Source organism: Miniopterus natalensis, chromosome 2 (genome assembly GCF_054644295.1).
Source record: "Miniopterus natalensis isolate mMinNat1 chromosome 2, mMinNat1.hap1, whole genome shotgun sequence".
Taxonomy (NCBI): Eukaryota; Metazoa; Chordata; class Mammalia; order Chiroptera; family Miniopteridae; genus Miniopterus; species Miniopterus natalensis.
Window position 1 is genome coordinate 147,038,613 of NC_142082.1, and position 14,623 is coordinate 147,053,235.

Here is a 14,623-nt window from a genome sequence, read left to right on the forward strand (position 1 = left end):
CTGGGGGCGGGCTGCGCGCCCGAGGCGAGCCGGGGCCGCGCCTCCCGCCGATTGGCCGCGGCCGGCCCCTGGGGGGCGGGCTCTCGCCCGCGCTGGCCCGGCTCGGGGTGGCTATATATTGGCACCGTTCCTGCTGCGGCGAGGCGCTTCCGAGCGTGGAGCTGGACCTGAGCGGAGGCTGCGGAGACCCAGGAGGGGGCTGCGGGGCTGCCGGGCGATGAAGCAGCGGCTCAGGGAGCGGAGGCTGGCCGTGTGGCGCGACGGGCCGGCCCGGGGCCGGGGCTGCTGCTCCGGAGGCTGCTGAGGCTCGGCGGCGGCCGGCGCGGGGAGCGGCGGGCGAGAGGGAGGAGAGGCGGCGGAGCGCGGGGGACGCCGGCTGGCTGGGCTTGGCCTCCCGGGTTGGGATCTCCCGGGTGGAACCATGCGGGTGGCCAAGTGGCTGACGGGGCTGCTCTACCAGCTCTCGCTCTTCATCACCAGGTCTTGGGAAGTTCACTTCCACCCCAGGCAAGGTAAGGTCACCGCGCGGCGCCTTCAGCGGCGAGGTGGGGGGCTCGGGGCCCGAGTGGGACAGCCGGACGGAGTTGGGGGAGTGAGTGGCTTAGCGGGTGGGGGAACCCTGGCTCCGCAGGGGCTCCTGAGACTCCCGGATTAGTCAGCCTCCCAGGCATCCCGAGAGGTTGCCCCTGCGTCGGGTTTCGAGGAATCGTGCGCGGGAGACAGGACTCCCTCCGGGGACCACGCGGTGGGGGCGCGTGGGGCAGGGGGGCGCGCGCGTCCGCGGGGCACGAGTAGGCGGCGGCAGGGAAGCGGGGAGGGCTGGGGGAAGGAGGTGGGCTGCTTGGGGCCAGGAGTGTCACGGGCTCCGCTGGGGGAGGGTGGAGCAAGTCGGGGGTGTGGGAAAGCGGAGCACTCACACTCCCAGAGCGCACGTGTGTGTGTGCGCGCGCTCGCCCTGCTGTGTGCATTTGTTGCGCCCCAGGATGTACCGGGACCTGGGACCTGGGATCTTTTGGTGGGAACGTTGGGTTGAAGAAGTTTGAGGCTGCGAGTTGGAAACACGTCGGGTGTATGTGTGTGTGTGTGTGTGCGGGGGGGGGGGGGGTGCTCCATGGCCCTGTCGCTGTGGTTGCAGAAGCGCTGGTGAGGACACTGGCCTCGTACGAAGTGGTGACCCCCGCGCGGGTAAATGAGTTCGGCGAAGTGTTCCCGCAGAGCCGTCACTTCAGCCGGAGGAAGCGCAGCTCGGAGGCGCCGGAGCCCGCGCCGGTCAGGACCCTCTACCGAATCAGCGCCTACGGGCAGCTGTTCCAGCTGAACCTGAGCGCCGACGCCGCCTTCCTGGCCGCGGGCTACACCGAGGTGCACTTGGGGGCCCCCGCGCGCGGGCCCGAGGGGAGCCACGCGGCGTCCCCAGACCTGCGCCACTGCTTCTACCGGGGCCAGGTCAATTCTCGGGAGGATCACGTCGCTGTCTTCAGCCTCTGTGGAGGCCTGGTAAGCTCCCTGGGGGTCCTTTGGCATTTGCTTGGGATCCAGTCAAGGGCTCCCGTTCGGACAGCCATGCAATGGGTTTCTTTGAGTTAGTGGTTGGTGACCCAAGAGATCAAAGAGGGCACTGGAGGGATTAACACCTAGGTGAGCCCGAGCCCGAGGCCGCTCCTTCCTGCAGTAGGGGTTGGGAAGGACTGCAGGTTTACCTGCTGTGCAAAATGAACTCCCCTGTGAGAAGCTGAGAAGCTCTTCAAAGTGTCAGACAGGAGGCTGGGTTAGTGAGTCAGGGAGTGGCCCGGTGGCCCCTGCTACAAGTGAAGTGTGGTTTTACTCAGACACATCCATTCCTGACCATCTGTTGAGGCAGAACCCCCTGCGCTTACATAATTTTGTTCCTTGAATTTAGAACGATAGAGGGAAAATAACCAATATATATATTATTTCAATATATAGATTTAAAAAGTTTGAAGGGAAGAGTGGGTTTTCCATAGTATGTGGAAGCCCATTAGTCTGTGCAGTACAGAAAAGGGAAGAGGTTGAATCTGCCTGTTTAATGCATTACATTAAAAAATATCGTAGAGTATCTACAGTGGCCTGGTGCCAGCAAATGGTCATTAGAGTGACAAGAGTAAAAGACAGAGACTTGACAACCTTATCATGGAGAGAGGAAATGAAACACACAGAACCCAGTATTTGTTTCTCTCCCTCTAAAACAGATTCTAAATCTTTTTCCATGAACTTCTTTCAGCAGTCTGGCGAAACCCCTTCTCGAAATTCTGCTAAAGTAATATCTTGTGTGTTATTTTACACACTTAAAATGATCTAACTGGCTTCCTTTTAAATACTAACAGCAATCAAAATGTTACAACTATTACAACTTGTGGTGCTATGATATATACTTCTTCAATAATGCTTTAAATATCTATTGGGGAGGGGTTTATTTACTATTATTCCAGTGGTGATGACTATAAAAGATCCGAATAGCTACATCAAGTCTAATGTAATACGAAAGTATCAGTTTATTGGTAACGAAGTCATAATGTCTATGGTTTTAACCTACAATCATAATTGTAGGAAATGTTAGATATCAGAGGTTAGTAAAAATAAAGATGTAATACTTTCCCATCTCAGTTCATGGAACCCGAGGTAGATAACACTTCTATTAAAACATATGAGCTCACTTCATCATTAACTCCTCTCAAATATATATGTTCAAGAAGAGACAACCACTAGGACTTTGGGTGCAGGATTCTAGAATTCTTCTCAACCAGCTTAGCTTCTTTTTTTTTTTTTTGGAGAAAACTTTAAAAGAATAGTCGCAGGATCTCCCTCATATGTGGAATGTAAAGAACAAAATAAACTGATGAACAAAATAGATCCAGAGACACAGAAGCGTGGAACGGACTGACAAATCTCAGAGGGAAGGGGGGATGGGTGAGAAGAGATTAACCAAAGAACTTATATGTATAGGTGCATAACCCATGGACACTTTTTTTTTTAATTGAATTTATTGGGTGACATTGGTTACTAAGCCATACAGGTTTCAAGTGTACACTTTTATAACACATCAGCTGCACACTGTATTGTGCACTGACTACCCAAACTCAAGTCTCTTTCTACCACCATTTATCCCCTCTTTACCCACTTCCACCTCCCTCCACCCCACCTCCTTTCCCTCTGGCAATGGCCATCCTGTTGCCTGTGTCTATGAGGGTTTTTTTGCTTTTCTCTTAATCCCTTCAACTTTTTCACCCAGCCCCCCAACTCCTTTCCCATCTGACAGCTGTCAGTCAGTTCTCTGTATCTGTGATTCCAATCCTGTTTTGTTTGTCTTGTTCATTAAGTTCCACATATAGGTGATATCATATAGTACTTGTCATTCTCTGACTGGCTTATTTCGCTTAGCATAATGCTCTCCGGGTCCTCCTATGCTGTCGTAGAAGGTAAGATTTCTTTCTTTTTTATGGCCAAGTAGTATTCAATTGTGTAAACGTACCACAGCTTTTTTATCCACTCATCTACTGGTGGGCCCTTGGCTATTGTAAATAGCCCTGCAATGAACATAGGGGTGCATATATGACTTCAAATTACTGTTTTGGGTTTCTTCCCAGAAGTGAAATCACTGTCACTAGGCAGTTCCATTTTTAATGTTTTGAGGCAGCTCCATGCTGTTTTGCACAGTGGCTGCATCATATGCGTTCCCACTCGGTGCAGTTCCTCCCCATCCTCGCCAGCACTTGTTTGTTGATTTGTTGATGGTGGCCATTCTGACAGGCGTGAGGGGATATCTTATTGTGGTTTTAACGTGCATTTCTCTGATAATTAGTGATGTTGAGCATCTTTTCATATGTCTGTTGGCCATCCGTGTGTCCTCTGAAGAGGTATCTATTCAGGTCCTTTGCCTATTTTTAAATTGGATTGTTTGTTTACTTGGTGTTGAGCTGTTCAACTTCTTTATACACTTTGGAAATTAACCCCTTATCAAATGTATCATTGCCCAATATGGTCTCCCATTCAGTGGGTTGTCTTTTCAATTTGTTGATGGTTTCTTGGCTGTACAAAGACTTTTTAGTTTGATGTAGTCCCATTCGTTTACTTTTTCTTTTGTTGTCTTTGCCCGAGGAGATATATCAGAAAAAATATTCCTATGAGAAATCTGAGATTTTTCCTGCCTATGTTTTCTTTTATGATTTTTATGGTTTCATGACTTACATTTAAATCTTTAATCCATTTTGAGTTTATTCTTGTGTATGGTGTATAGAGGTGATCTAGTTTCATTTTTTGGCATGTATCTGTCCAATTATCCCAACACCATTTATTGAAGAGACTGTCTTTACCCCATTTTTGCCGCCTCTGTCAAATATGAATTGACCTTGAAGGCATGGGTTGATTTCTGAGCTCTCTATTCTGTTCCATGGATCTATATGTCTGTTTTTATGCCAATACCAAGCTGTGTTGATTACTATGCCTTGTGCTATAACTTGGTATCAGGTATTGTGATCCCTCCAATTTTGTTCTTTCTCAAGATTGCTGAGGCTATTTTGGGATCTTTTGTGGTTCCATATAAATTTTTGGAATATTTGTTTTAGTTCTGTGAGATATGCCATTGGTATTTTAATAGGAATAGCATTGAATCTATAGATTGCTTTGAGTAGTATGGACTTTTAATGATGTTAATTCTTCCTATCCATGAACACAGTATATGCTTCCACTTATTTGTATCTTCCTCATTTTTTTTTTTCTTCAGTATCCTATAATTTTCTGAGTACAGGTGTTTTACTTCCTTGATTAAATTTATTTCTGGGTACCTTATTTTGTTGTTGTTGTTGTTGCAATTGTAAATGGCATTGTTTTTTTAGTTCCTCTTTCTGATAGTTCATTTTTGGTGTATAAAAATGCCACTTACTTCTGAAAATTAATTATGTATCCTGCTAATTTACTGAATTCCCTTATTAGTTCTAGTAGGGGTTTTTTTGGTGGAGTCTTTAGGTTTTTCTATGTACAATATCATGTCATCTGTGAATGACAGTTTTACTTCTTTCTTTCCAATTTGGATGACTTTTATTTCTTCTTCTTCTCTGATCACTGTGGCTAGAACTCCCAGTACTATGTTGAATAAGAGTGGTGAAAGCTGACATTCCTGTCTTGTTCCTGATCTTACAGGAAACACTTCTAGTTTTTGCCCATTTGGTATGACAATGCTATGGATTTGTCATATATGGCCTTTGTTATGTTGAGGTATTTTTCCTCTTGTCCCACTTTGCTGAGAGTATTTATCATAAGTGGGTGCTGGATTTTAGCAAATGCTTTTTCTGCATCTATTGATATGATCATGTGGTTTTTATTCTTCATTTTGTTTATGTGATGTATCACGTTTATTGATTTGGGGATGTTGTACCAGCCTTGAATCCCCAGAATAAATCCCACTTGGTCGTTGTGTATGATCTTTTTAATATATTGCTGGATCCGGTTTGCTAATATTTTGTTGAGGATTTTAGCATTTATGTTTATCAGGGATATTGGCCTATAATTTTCATTCTTTGTAGTGTCTTTATCTGGTTTTGAAATTAGGATGATGCTGGTCTCATAAAATGAGCTTGGGAGTCTTCCCTTCTTTTGACTTTTTTTGAAAAGTTTGAGGAGGATAAGTGTTAATTCTTCTTTGAATATTTGGTAAAATTCTCCTGTGCAGCCATTCAGTCCTGGACTTTTGTTTGTTGGGAGTTTTTTGATTATTGCTTTGATTTTTATTAGTTGTAATTGATCTATTTAGATTTTCTGATTCTTCCTGATTTCATTTTGAAAGACTGTATGTTTCTAGGAATTTATCCTTTCATTCAGGTTCCAGTTTGTTGGCATATAGTTGTTCATAGTATTTTCTTAAAATTCTTTGTATTTCTGTGGTGTCAACTGTTACTTCTCCTCTTCCATTTCTGATTTTATTTATTTGGGTCCTCTCTCTTTTTTCTTTTGAGTCTGGTTAAAGGTTAGTCAATCTTGTTTATCTTTACAAAGAACTAGCTCTTGGTTTTTATTGATCTTTTGTATTGTTTTTTTAGATTCTATGTCATTTATTTCCTCTCTGATCTTTATTATTTCCTTCCTTCTACTTACTCTGTGCTTTGTTGTTCTTTTTCTGGTTCTTTTTATTAAAGTGTTAGATTGTTTATTTGAGATTTTTCTTGCTTCTTGAGGTAGGCCTGCAATGTCATGAATTTCCCTCTTAGCACTGCTTTCGCGGTGTCCCATAGATTTGGGGCTGTTGTATGCTCATTTTCATTTGTTTCAAGGTAACTTTTGATTTCTTTCTTGATTTCATTGTTAACCTATTAATTGTTTAGTAACATGTTATTTAGCCTCCATATGTTGAGTTTTTTAAAGTTTTATGGTAATTGATTTCTAGTTTCATACCATTGTGGTCAGAGAAGATGCTTGATATGATTTCAATCTTCTTGAATTTATTAAGACTTGTTTTATGTCCTAACATGTGGTCTATCCTGGAGAATGTTCCATGTGCACTTGAAAAGAATGTGTATTCTGCTGCTTTGGGAAGAAATGTTCTGTAAATATCAATTAGATCCATCTGGTTTAGTGTGTTGTTTAGGGTTGCTGTTGCTTTGCTGATTTTTTTTATTGTCTGGAACATCTATGCACTGATGTCAATGGAGTGTTAAAATCCCCTACTGTGACTGTATTACTGTCAATCTCTCCTTTAATGTCTACCAAGATTTTATTTATATATCTAGGTGCTCCTATGTTGGGTGCATATATGTTTAGAAGGGTTTTATCCTCTTGTTGGATAGATCCCTTTAGTACCTCCTTTGTCTTTTGTTATGGCCTTTGTTCTGAAATCTACTTTGTCTGATATAGGTATTGCTACTGCAGCTTTTGTTTTTTTCATTTCCATATGCATGGAATATCTTTTTCTATCCTTTCCCTTTCAATCTGTGTGTATATTTTGTTCTGAGGTAGGTCTCTTGTAGACAGCATATATATGGTCCATGTTTTCTTATCTGTTCACCTACCCTATGTCTTTTGATTGGGACATTTAATTCGTTTACATAGTTATTATTGAGAGGTATTTATTTATTGCCATTTTATTTTTTATACCTATGTTCTTCTCTCACTCTTTTTTTTTTTTTTTTCATTCTTCTTAAAGAAAACTGTTCAACATTTCTTGCAATATTGGTTTGGTGGTAATGAAGAACTCCTTTAGCTTTTTTTTTTTTTTGGAAGCTCTTTATTTCTCCTGCAATTTTATTTTTTAAATATATATCTTTATTGATTTCAGAGAGAGGAAAGGAGAGAGAGAGAGAAACATCAATGATGAGAGAGTCATTGATCAAGCCCGCAACGGGGCATGTGCCCTGACCGGGAATTGAACCCCGATCGCCTGGATCCTAGGTCGATGCTCAACCGCTGAGCCATGCCCAGTTGGGTCTCCTGCAATTTTAAATGATAGCCTTACTGGATAGAGTATTCTTGGTTGTTGGTTCTTGCTTTTCATCACTTTGAATATTTCATGCCAATCCTTTCTGGCCTGAAGTGTTTCTATTGAGAAATCATCTGACACCCTTATGGGAGCTCCCTTGTAGGTAGCTGTGTTTTCTCTTGAAGCTCTTAAATTTCTCTCATTATCTTTAACCTTTATCATTTTAATTATGCTGTGTCTTGGTGTGGGCCTCTTTGGGTTCATCTTGTTTGAGACTTTCTGTGCTTCTGGACATATGTGCCTTTTTTCTTCACCAATTAGGTGAGTTTTCAGCCATTATTTCTTCACAGGTTCTCAATCCATTGTTCACTCTCTTCTCCTTCTTGTACCCTATGATGTGAATGTTGTTATGATTGATGTAGTTTCAGAGGTCCCTTAGATTTTCCTCACTTTTAAAAATACTTTTTTGTAGTTGTTGTTGCTCTGCTTGGGTGTTTTCTATTATCTAGTCCTCTAGATTGTTGATTCAGTCCTCTGCTAAATCTAACCTGTCATTGATTTCATCTAGTGTATTTTTCATTTCAGATACTGTGTTCCTGTCCTTTGGCCCTTAAAGAGAGCACCTAAGTTTCTAGCAGACTTCCTCCTCTTCCAGGCTGACTGCTGATTTTTACTGCCATATGCTATGCCTACTCCTCTTCCTGGCCCTGGTACTCTGGGTTAGGGATACCCACATGAGGTTGAGACACCACACTCTTCAGGTGGAACCTTTACAACTAAGATATCCCTCTGGCTTCTCAGCTGTTGCACATGGATATAGGCCTAGCCATCTTCGCATCACTACCCTTCTTACCAGTCTCTATGTGGCTTCTTCTGTAAATCCTTGGTTATAACACTCCTTTTCAGCTGTCCTTCAGTTGGTTATTCAGGTTGATTGCTCTATAGTTTAGCTGTAAATCTGGTTTGGCACCAGGAGAAGGTAGCTTCTACCTACTCTGCAGCCATCTTGAAATCTCAATGTTTTCTCGATTTAGTATTTTGTGTCAAAAAAAAATTCCAGATGGAAAGCATTGTTAGGAGTAATGTTTCTGCTCATGTTGATTCATAATGCTGGCGTAGTTCAAATTATTATTAATATCCACTTTTGAAATGAGAAAACAGTTGGAAATGTCTAAGTCTTAACAGTTCATCCTTTCTTGTCACTATCAACTTGGATATAGTGGTCTAAGTTATCATGCATTATTAACCTGATTTATGTATGCACTTTGCTTTGGATAGACTTATTGATATATCAGAATTTAATTTAACATTTAAAAAACTTATTTTCGTACCTGTGTAACTCAGTTTTATCTTAATTTCTTTATATTTGTAAGACTACATTGAGGGCATCAGTCATGGAAGAGATAGAAAATTTCCAGTAATACAACAAATAATTAGAGGTACCAGGATCTAAAAATATTTAGTAGTGTGATTATGGCTAATTAAAAGTCTAAATTATTAATGAGATTAGTGACATTTTATATTTCTCATTTTTGATATTAGTATTAAACATTAGCACTAAAACAGATGTATGTACGTATATGTATGTATATATATGTGTGTGTGTGTGTATGTATATTTGATTGTGTATTTTATTTCTACACTGACTCTGTCATTAACTTCTTTTAGATGAATAGTTTCATAAAATAGTGGAACTTCTGGTAGATTTTAGAGTCCATTTTTTATTATATCAGACTCCTCTTTTTAGTCTCAGATTAGACTTTAGATCTAGATAAAATTGTGGTACCACCAACCTGGCTCAGTTGAGTTTTTTGCAGTTGAGTCTTGATACACGATCCCCGAAATCAGTAATGCTAACCTTCTGGCCATGCTCTGGCTTGCTTCCTGACTTATCTTGGGGACTTTTTATCTGTGACTATGATGATCTAACTTTGACCTCTGTTAATCCAGTAAACCCTAAGGTTGATGTGTACTGAGGATTTTTAGAGTCAGTCTTACTAACTTAGAGAAGTACTCTTTTTTCATAGTTACTCTTAATCATAATTGGCTTTTAATCATGCATGGATGTCATACTTAATCATATGCTTTTTCTGAATATATTGAAATGAGCATGTAGTTTCCTCATGTTTTTCTGCTAATGCATGGTGCCTTATACATTGCTGGATTTAAGCATACATTGACTATTGATGAAAACTGACCCCATACAGGGCCATGAAGTGTTCTGAGATTTTGTATTTGGAAGGAGGGTGGGAAAATCATCCTGTTCTCCAGTTCCTCTGGTTTGTAATGTCCTTTGTGCCTTAGCCTCTTTGCATCCTTCTGGGACCAGCCACTGAATTCTGGGCCAGAGAACTTGTGGCATTTTTGGTTCCTCAGTTTGGGCTCACTGGCTCATTCTCTTGTAGGCTCTCACTGGTGCTGCATATCCCTCTGAGTTTTGGTTGCAACACCTATTTGATTTATTGTCTGACTGATGCATTCACTGTGTTACCCTCAGATGTAAGTGCCACTTGGCTCCTACTGCTGCAGCACCCTCCCCATGTGGGGTCATTTGGTGATGCAATTGGTAATCTCTCAGACTCTTCTAAGGATCTAAAACCCTCCATGGCATTTGAAAATCAAGGGGAATGTGGTGCTGGACTCTGCCACACCACACCTCTAATCTTGGTGTGTGTGTGTGCTGGGACTCTTTCAGAAGGTCCCTTCCCTCAATCCCACAGAGCATGCTGAAATACTTCTCTTGGCCAACCCCTTAAACTATCTAACATGTCTTCTTTCTCCAAGATCTTAAACCCCAGTGGAGAAGTTAGCACACATGCATCTTTCCAACTGTTTCCTTTGCCTCTATCACCCTTTTCTTCTAAATCCACTGAATTCCTATTACATCTCATTTATCTACCCTTTCCCCTTCCAGCTTTCTATTTCAGGTAGCATCTACCTTTCCTTTGTTTGGTGGCTGCTGAGAGTGTGACTTTTAGAGGAAAAGAATGAAAAACAAATTAATATTTTAAGGATATACCTTTATATACAACCATTTTGGAAAATTGGCACTCCAACATATGTAAATTCTATTTAGTTGTTAATGTTACTTTAATCCTAAACATGTGAACCAATGTTTTATTTTAATTTCTATATGGTTAATTGTTTTCCACTTTTAGAAGTCTTGGTAATTACATGTTTTTCTCTTTCATTAAATCACTGAACCATGACTAGTATTGTTTAGTTTTCTTAAGTGCTTTGAGCCCAAGAACCAGAAGGGGCTAAGAGTCTGCCAGAAGTTGTTTCATGTGAGTATAACATTTGCTTTTCTAAAATCTCTCTATTTTTTCTAATGAGCATATGTGTTTATCACATATTTTAAGCATTTTTGAATAGAAATTTATTTACACATTTCTAAAATCTACAGTAGATATTAAAATGGAGCTGAATCCTAGGATTACCTGTAAGTAATGTAATGGCTAACGAGATTTTGTTTTTAGTTCATTGATATACATTGATACAGAATGTATAGTTATCAGGTCTTAATCCTTCCTATATTCAACTATAAACTTCATTTTCATGGTCATATTATTGATCTTCTCATAATGTTGGTACACTCTTGCCAAAGTAGAGGTCAGTATTTAATAAGTTGGTGTATTCTGGGGTGTACTTGTCACAACAGCATGCATAAGTTGTATGGAGGCCACAACCTCTGTGCTCTACTCACCCTCTTCTCATATTACCTGGTAGGTTCCCTTCTTCCAAAGGCCCTCAGGGACTAACCTGACCACCTAGACAGTGAACACCACCATTTCTTGGTGGAATTTAAAGCAATGCAATCTTTTTGGTTGAAAGAAACAGTTTCCAGATGTCATAAAACCAGACACTGCATCTGGCTTGTACAGTATTCTCACGGAGTAGCTTGCAGTGGCTGTGTGTACTTTTTTTGAAGTTTCTTATGTGAACCATTCTGCAGCATGTCAGACACTAATGCTCTCTGATGACTGATTATTGAGTTGCTCTAGTAACTTCTTGTTCAGACAAGAAATAATTGTATGGAAACTATCAGTGTCTTTACTGGTTTTTGTCTATTCTGGGAAAATTTTAATTTTATTTTTTAAAAACTTCCTGTTTGCAGAGAACTAATATCACCCCAGATCATTACACACACCATTCTGTATTTGAAATTTTTTTTTGGAAAAATTCATAGGGACCTCCTTTAGCAATTCATGTATGTAGTCAAGTACTCAGTCGCACAACACTAGGGAGACTTCCTTATGCCTCTACTTTATCAGAATGTTAGTCAGGTCTTCCAAGAAACAGATGGCAAGATGGGATTAAATGTGCAAGGATTTTATTTAGAGGAAGTGCCTGTGTTAGAGGAAATAAGGAGAGAGTGATGAAGTCTGAGATGGGTGAAGAAAGAAGATGAAAATGTGGGGTAGAAGCATCTCAGGCTGTGGGGCAGTCTAAGGCCCAACAAAGCATGACTCAAGGCACATTTGGCTGAGAGAAGAGTCCCATGCCTCCTAAGAACCAGTTTACCCTTAGCATCCTTGCCACATTCAGGTATGACTTTGAGTAGCACTTGGGAGATATGGCTGGGGCACAAACACTAGGTTTTTTGAGGGATTATATTGTCAAAGAAACCATGAGCCTGGATTGAAAAACCCTTGACTGTTTTTGTTGTAACCTGTAGACTCTTAGAAGGATGGATCTGGGGCCCCTGGCCAATTATGCCCAGCATTCTCAGGGCCACTACAGAGTGACACCAGGCACATAAACACAGAATGAAAATAGCCGAGGAGTACAAAAAGTGCTGTGCGAACTTTGGGGAAGGAGTGACTCATTAAGATTGTTGTGAGACCTGTGTTGGAGAAGGCTTTGCAACTGGACTTTGAGTGATGAATAGACATGTGGGGAGAAGAAAACATAAGGGTTTCCTGTGCGTCTGTGCAGATGAAAAGTAGGGTGAAAGGGGAGGTTGAAATCAGATTGTTAAGGCTTGAAATGCCTTTCCCCTAAACTGCTACTCACCCTTCCAGATCCATTTTGAATCCTACCCCCATTCTTTCCTAGACATAGCTGACCAGGCCTTTCTTTGTTTTACCACTGGACATTTTATGCATAATATGTTGAATTGCAGCTACTTGTCCACACTCCTATCTCATTTGTAGATTTTTAAGTGTAGGCAGGACAGTAATATTTATTTTAGCATCCAATACAGCATATAGAAATTCTCAATACATATATGAATGAATGAGCTAAAGCAGCTTTTATGAATATGTGCCAAATACTTAGGCCAGCTCTTCTTTATATCAGTCATTTAGTGCAGGAAAATTATATTAGCAATTTTAGTTTAAGTCCTTGAACATACTTAAAAAATTGGTATAGACTAAAATCTTTTTCAGATGATAGCTAAGTTAATTGCATTCATATAGGCTCACATTGCACTCTTGTTACTTATGGCTTATTCTTGTTTTGCTTATAACTACTGTTTCCCATAAAATATAGTTAATTAAGTTGTTCCATTCATATTAATATTCAGAGGAAGAGACAGATTGTTCGTTCTTTTTCAACAAATATTTATCAGCCTTTTATGTAACAGCCACCTTTAGAAATTGGTGCATAATGTCCTTATTACAGTGGTATTAAATTTATTAATTAAAAGTATTCATGAACTACATAAATGCCTTATTACCATAGTAATAGCACAGAGAAAGCTTGATTGCCTCATTTCAAAAGAGACACACTTCTATGTACATTCTATTGGTGAAAACTTGTTGCCTGGTTCTACCTTAATGCAAAAGACTGGAAAGGAGGGACAGTGATATGACCAAGAGGAAGAGGGGAGAACAGATGCTGGTGATCACCAATAGTCTACACTACATGCTCCCCTTCTGTTCCCCAAATATCCCTTTGTTTTCTCTTCCTACATATCGAACATACTCATCTTGTCTCTGGCTCAGATTCCAGGATCTCTGGGTAATACAGACTTCTTCATAAAGTTTAGATGTGGCTCTTTGTGGTTTAGCAAATAATGAATTAATAAGACAGATTTGCACCTTCCCCTAGCCAATGTACAGCATGATCAGCATTCCTGCAACCCTAATCTTAACTTCCTGTTGAATGAAGTGAGATTCTTAGTAGTCACTGACTTATAGCAATTCTTGACTTCTTCTGGGGATTGTGGAGACCCACTAACCTGGAAGGAGGACGGTTTCTTGATTACCTCCCTTGACTGACCTTTCTGGGATGTCCAGTCACCAAGGTGTCCCTGGTTCTGTTCTCTGGAAGGGTCTTTCCCATCCTCCATAGCAGCATCCAAAATAGATTCTAGGGGAATTCAGGAATGTTAGAGTACTTCTGAGAGTCTATAGGTTACAATGAAAGCAGTCAAGGCTCTTTTAGTCCAGGTTCATGGTTTCTTTGACAGTACAGTATGAGGCAAAAGTAAGTTTACAGTTGTGAGTTTACAAAGCAGTTTATTCTTGTATTATTTATTAAGTATTGTATTAGTTTCCATATGAACAATTGCAAACCTACTTTTGCTCCACCCTGTATAATCCCTCAAAAAACTAGTTGACTTCTGGTGGCAGATCAAGTTTTGATAATTGCTTCAAGTTGGTTTCCTGTGACAGTTGCCAAAGCCTAAAAGGCATTTATGTTAAATCTGTGAATGCCAAGAATCTCTTATGAAGAAAAACTAAATACTAGATTCTCATCTTACTGGTAAACCAAATAATATTATAGCTATATTAAAGATGTAGAACCACATTACATATACCATAACCTTTAGGTATGGAAAACTACGAAGAGAGACATAACAAATGAAAAATGTTTGCCTAAATGATAATTGAAGAGTACCATATGTCAAAATAACTGTGAATTAAAAAGATAGACTAGGAAAATATATGCTATAAATATGACAGATGGTCTGGCAGGTATATGGCATTGTGTCCCTCTAGATATTGTACATATCTTTTCAAATAATATTGACTTATAACATTTGACAATATCATGAACATATTTCCATGATACACCTACAAATTAGTTCTTAATGGTTTATTGTTAAATTTCTAGTTGTTGTGATAACTTTACTTTTTATGTCTTCACAATTATTTTAGTAAGAGGTTAGGAGTCGCTGTGCTGAGAATCACTACCCAGACCCCACAAGAATGTGGCCATTTCTTTGACAGTTCTCTCCACTTTTAGTGA

The 14,623-nt window shown here is 40.5% G+C and overlaps 1 protein-coding gene across 1 annotated transcript in view; it reads left to right on the forward strand.

The window, feature by feature from the left end:
* Nucleotides 1-362: 362 nt before the first annotated feature.
* The window catches only part of ADAMTS20 (ADAM metallopeptidase with thrombospondin type 1 motif 20), a 158,611-nt gene continuing 144,350 nt past the window's right edge, over nt 363-14,623 (forward strand). Inside the window, exons 1-2 of the mRNA XM_016201022.2 lie at nt 363-512; nt 1,136-1,497. Of these exons, the coding sequence (XP_016056508.2) occupies nt 422-512; nt 1,136-1,497 (453 nt within the window). The 5' untranslated portion in view covers nt 363-421. The remainder of the gene's footprint in view (nt 513-1,135; nt 1,498-14,623) is intronic.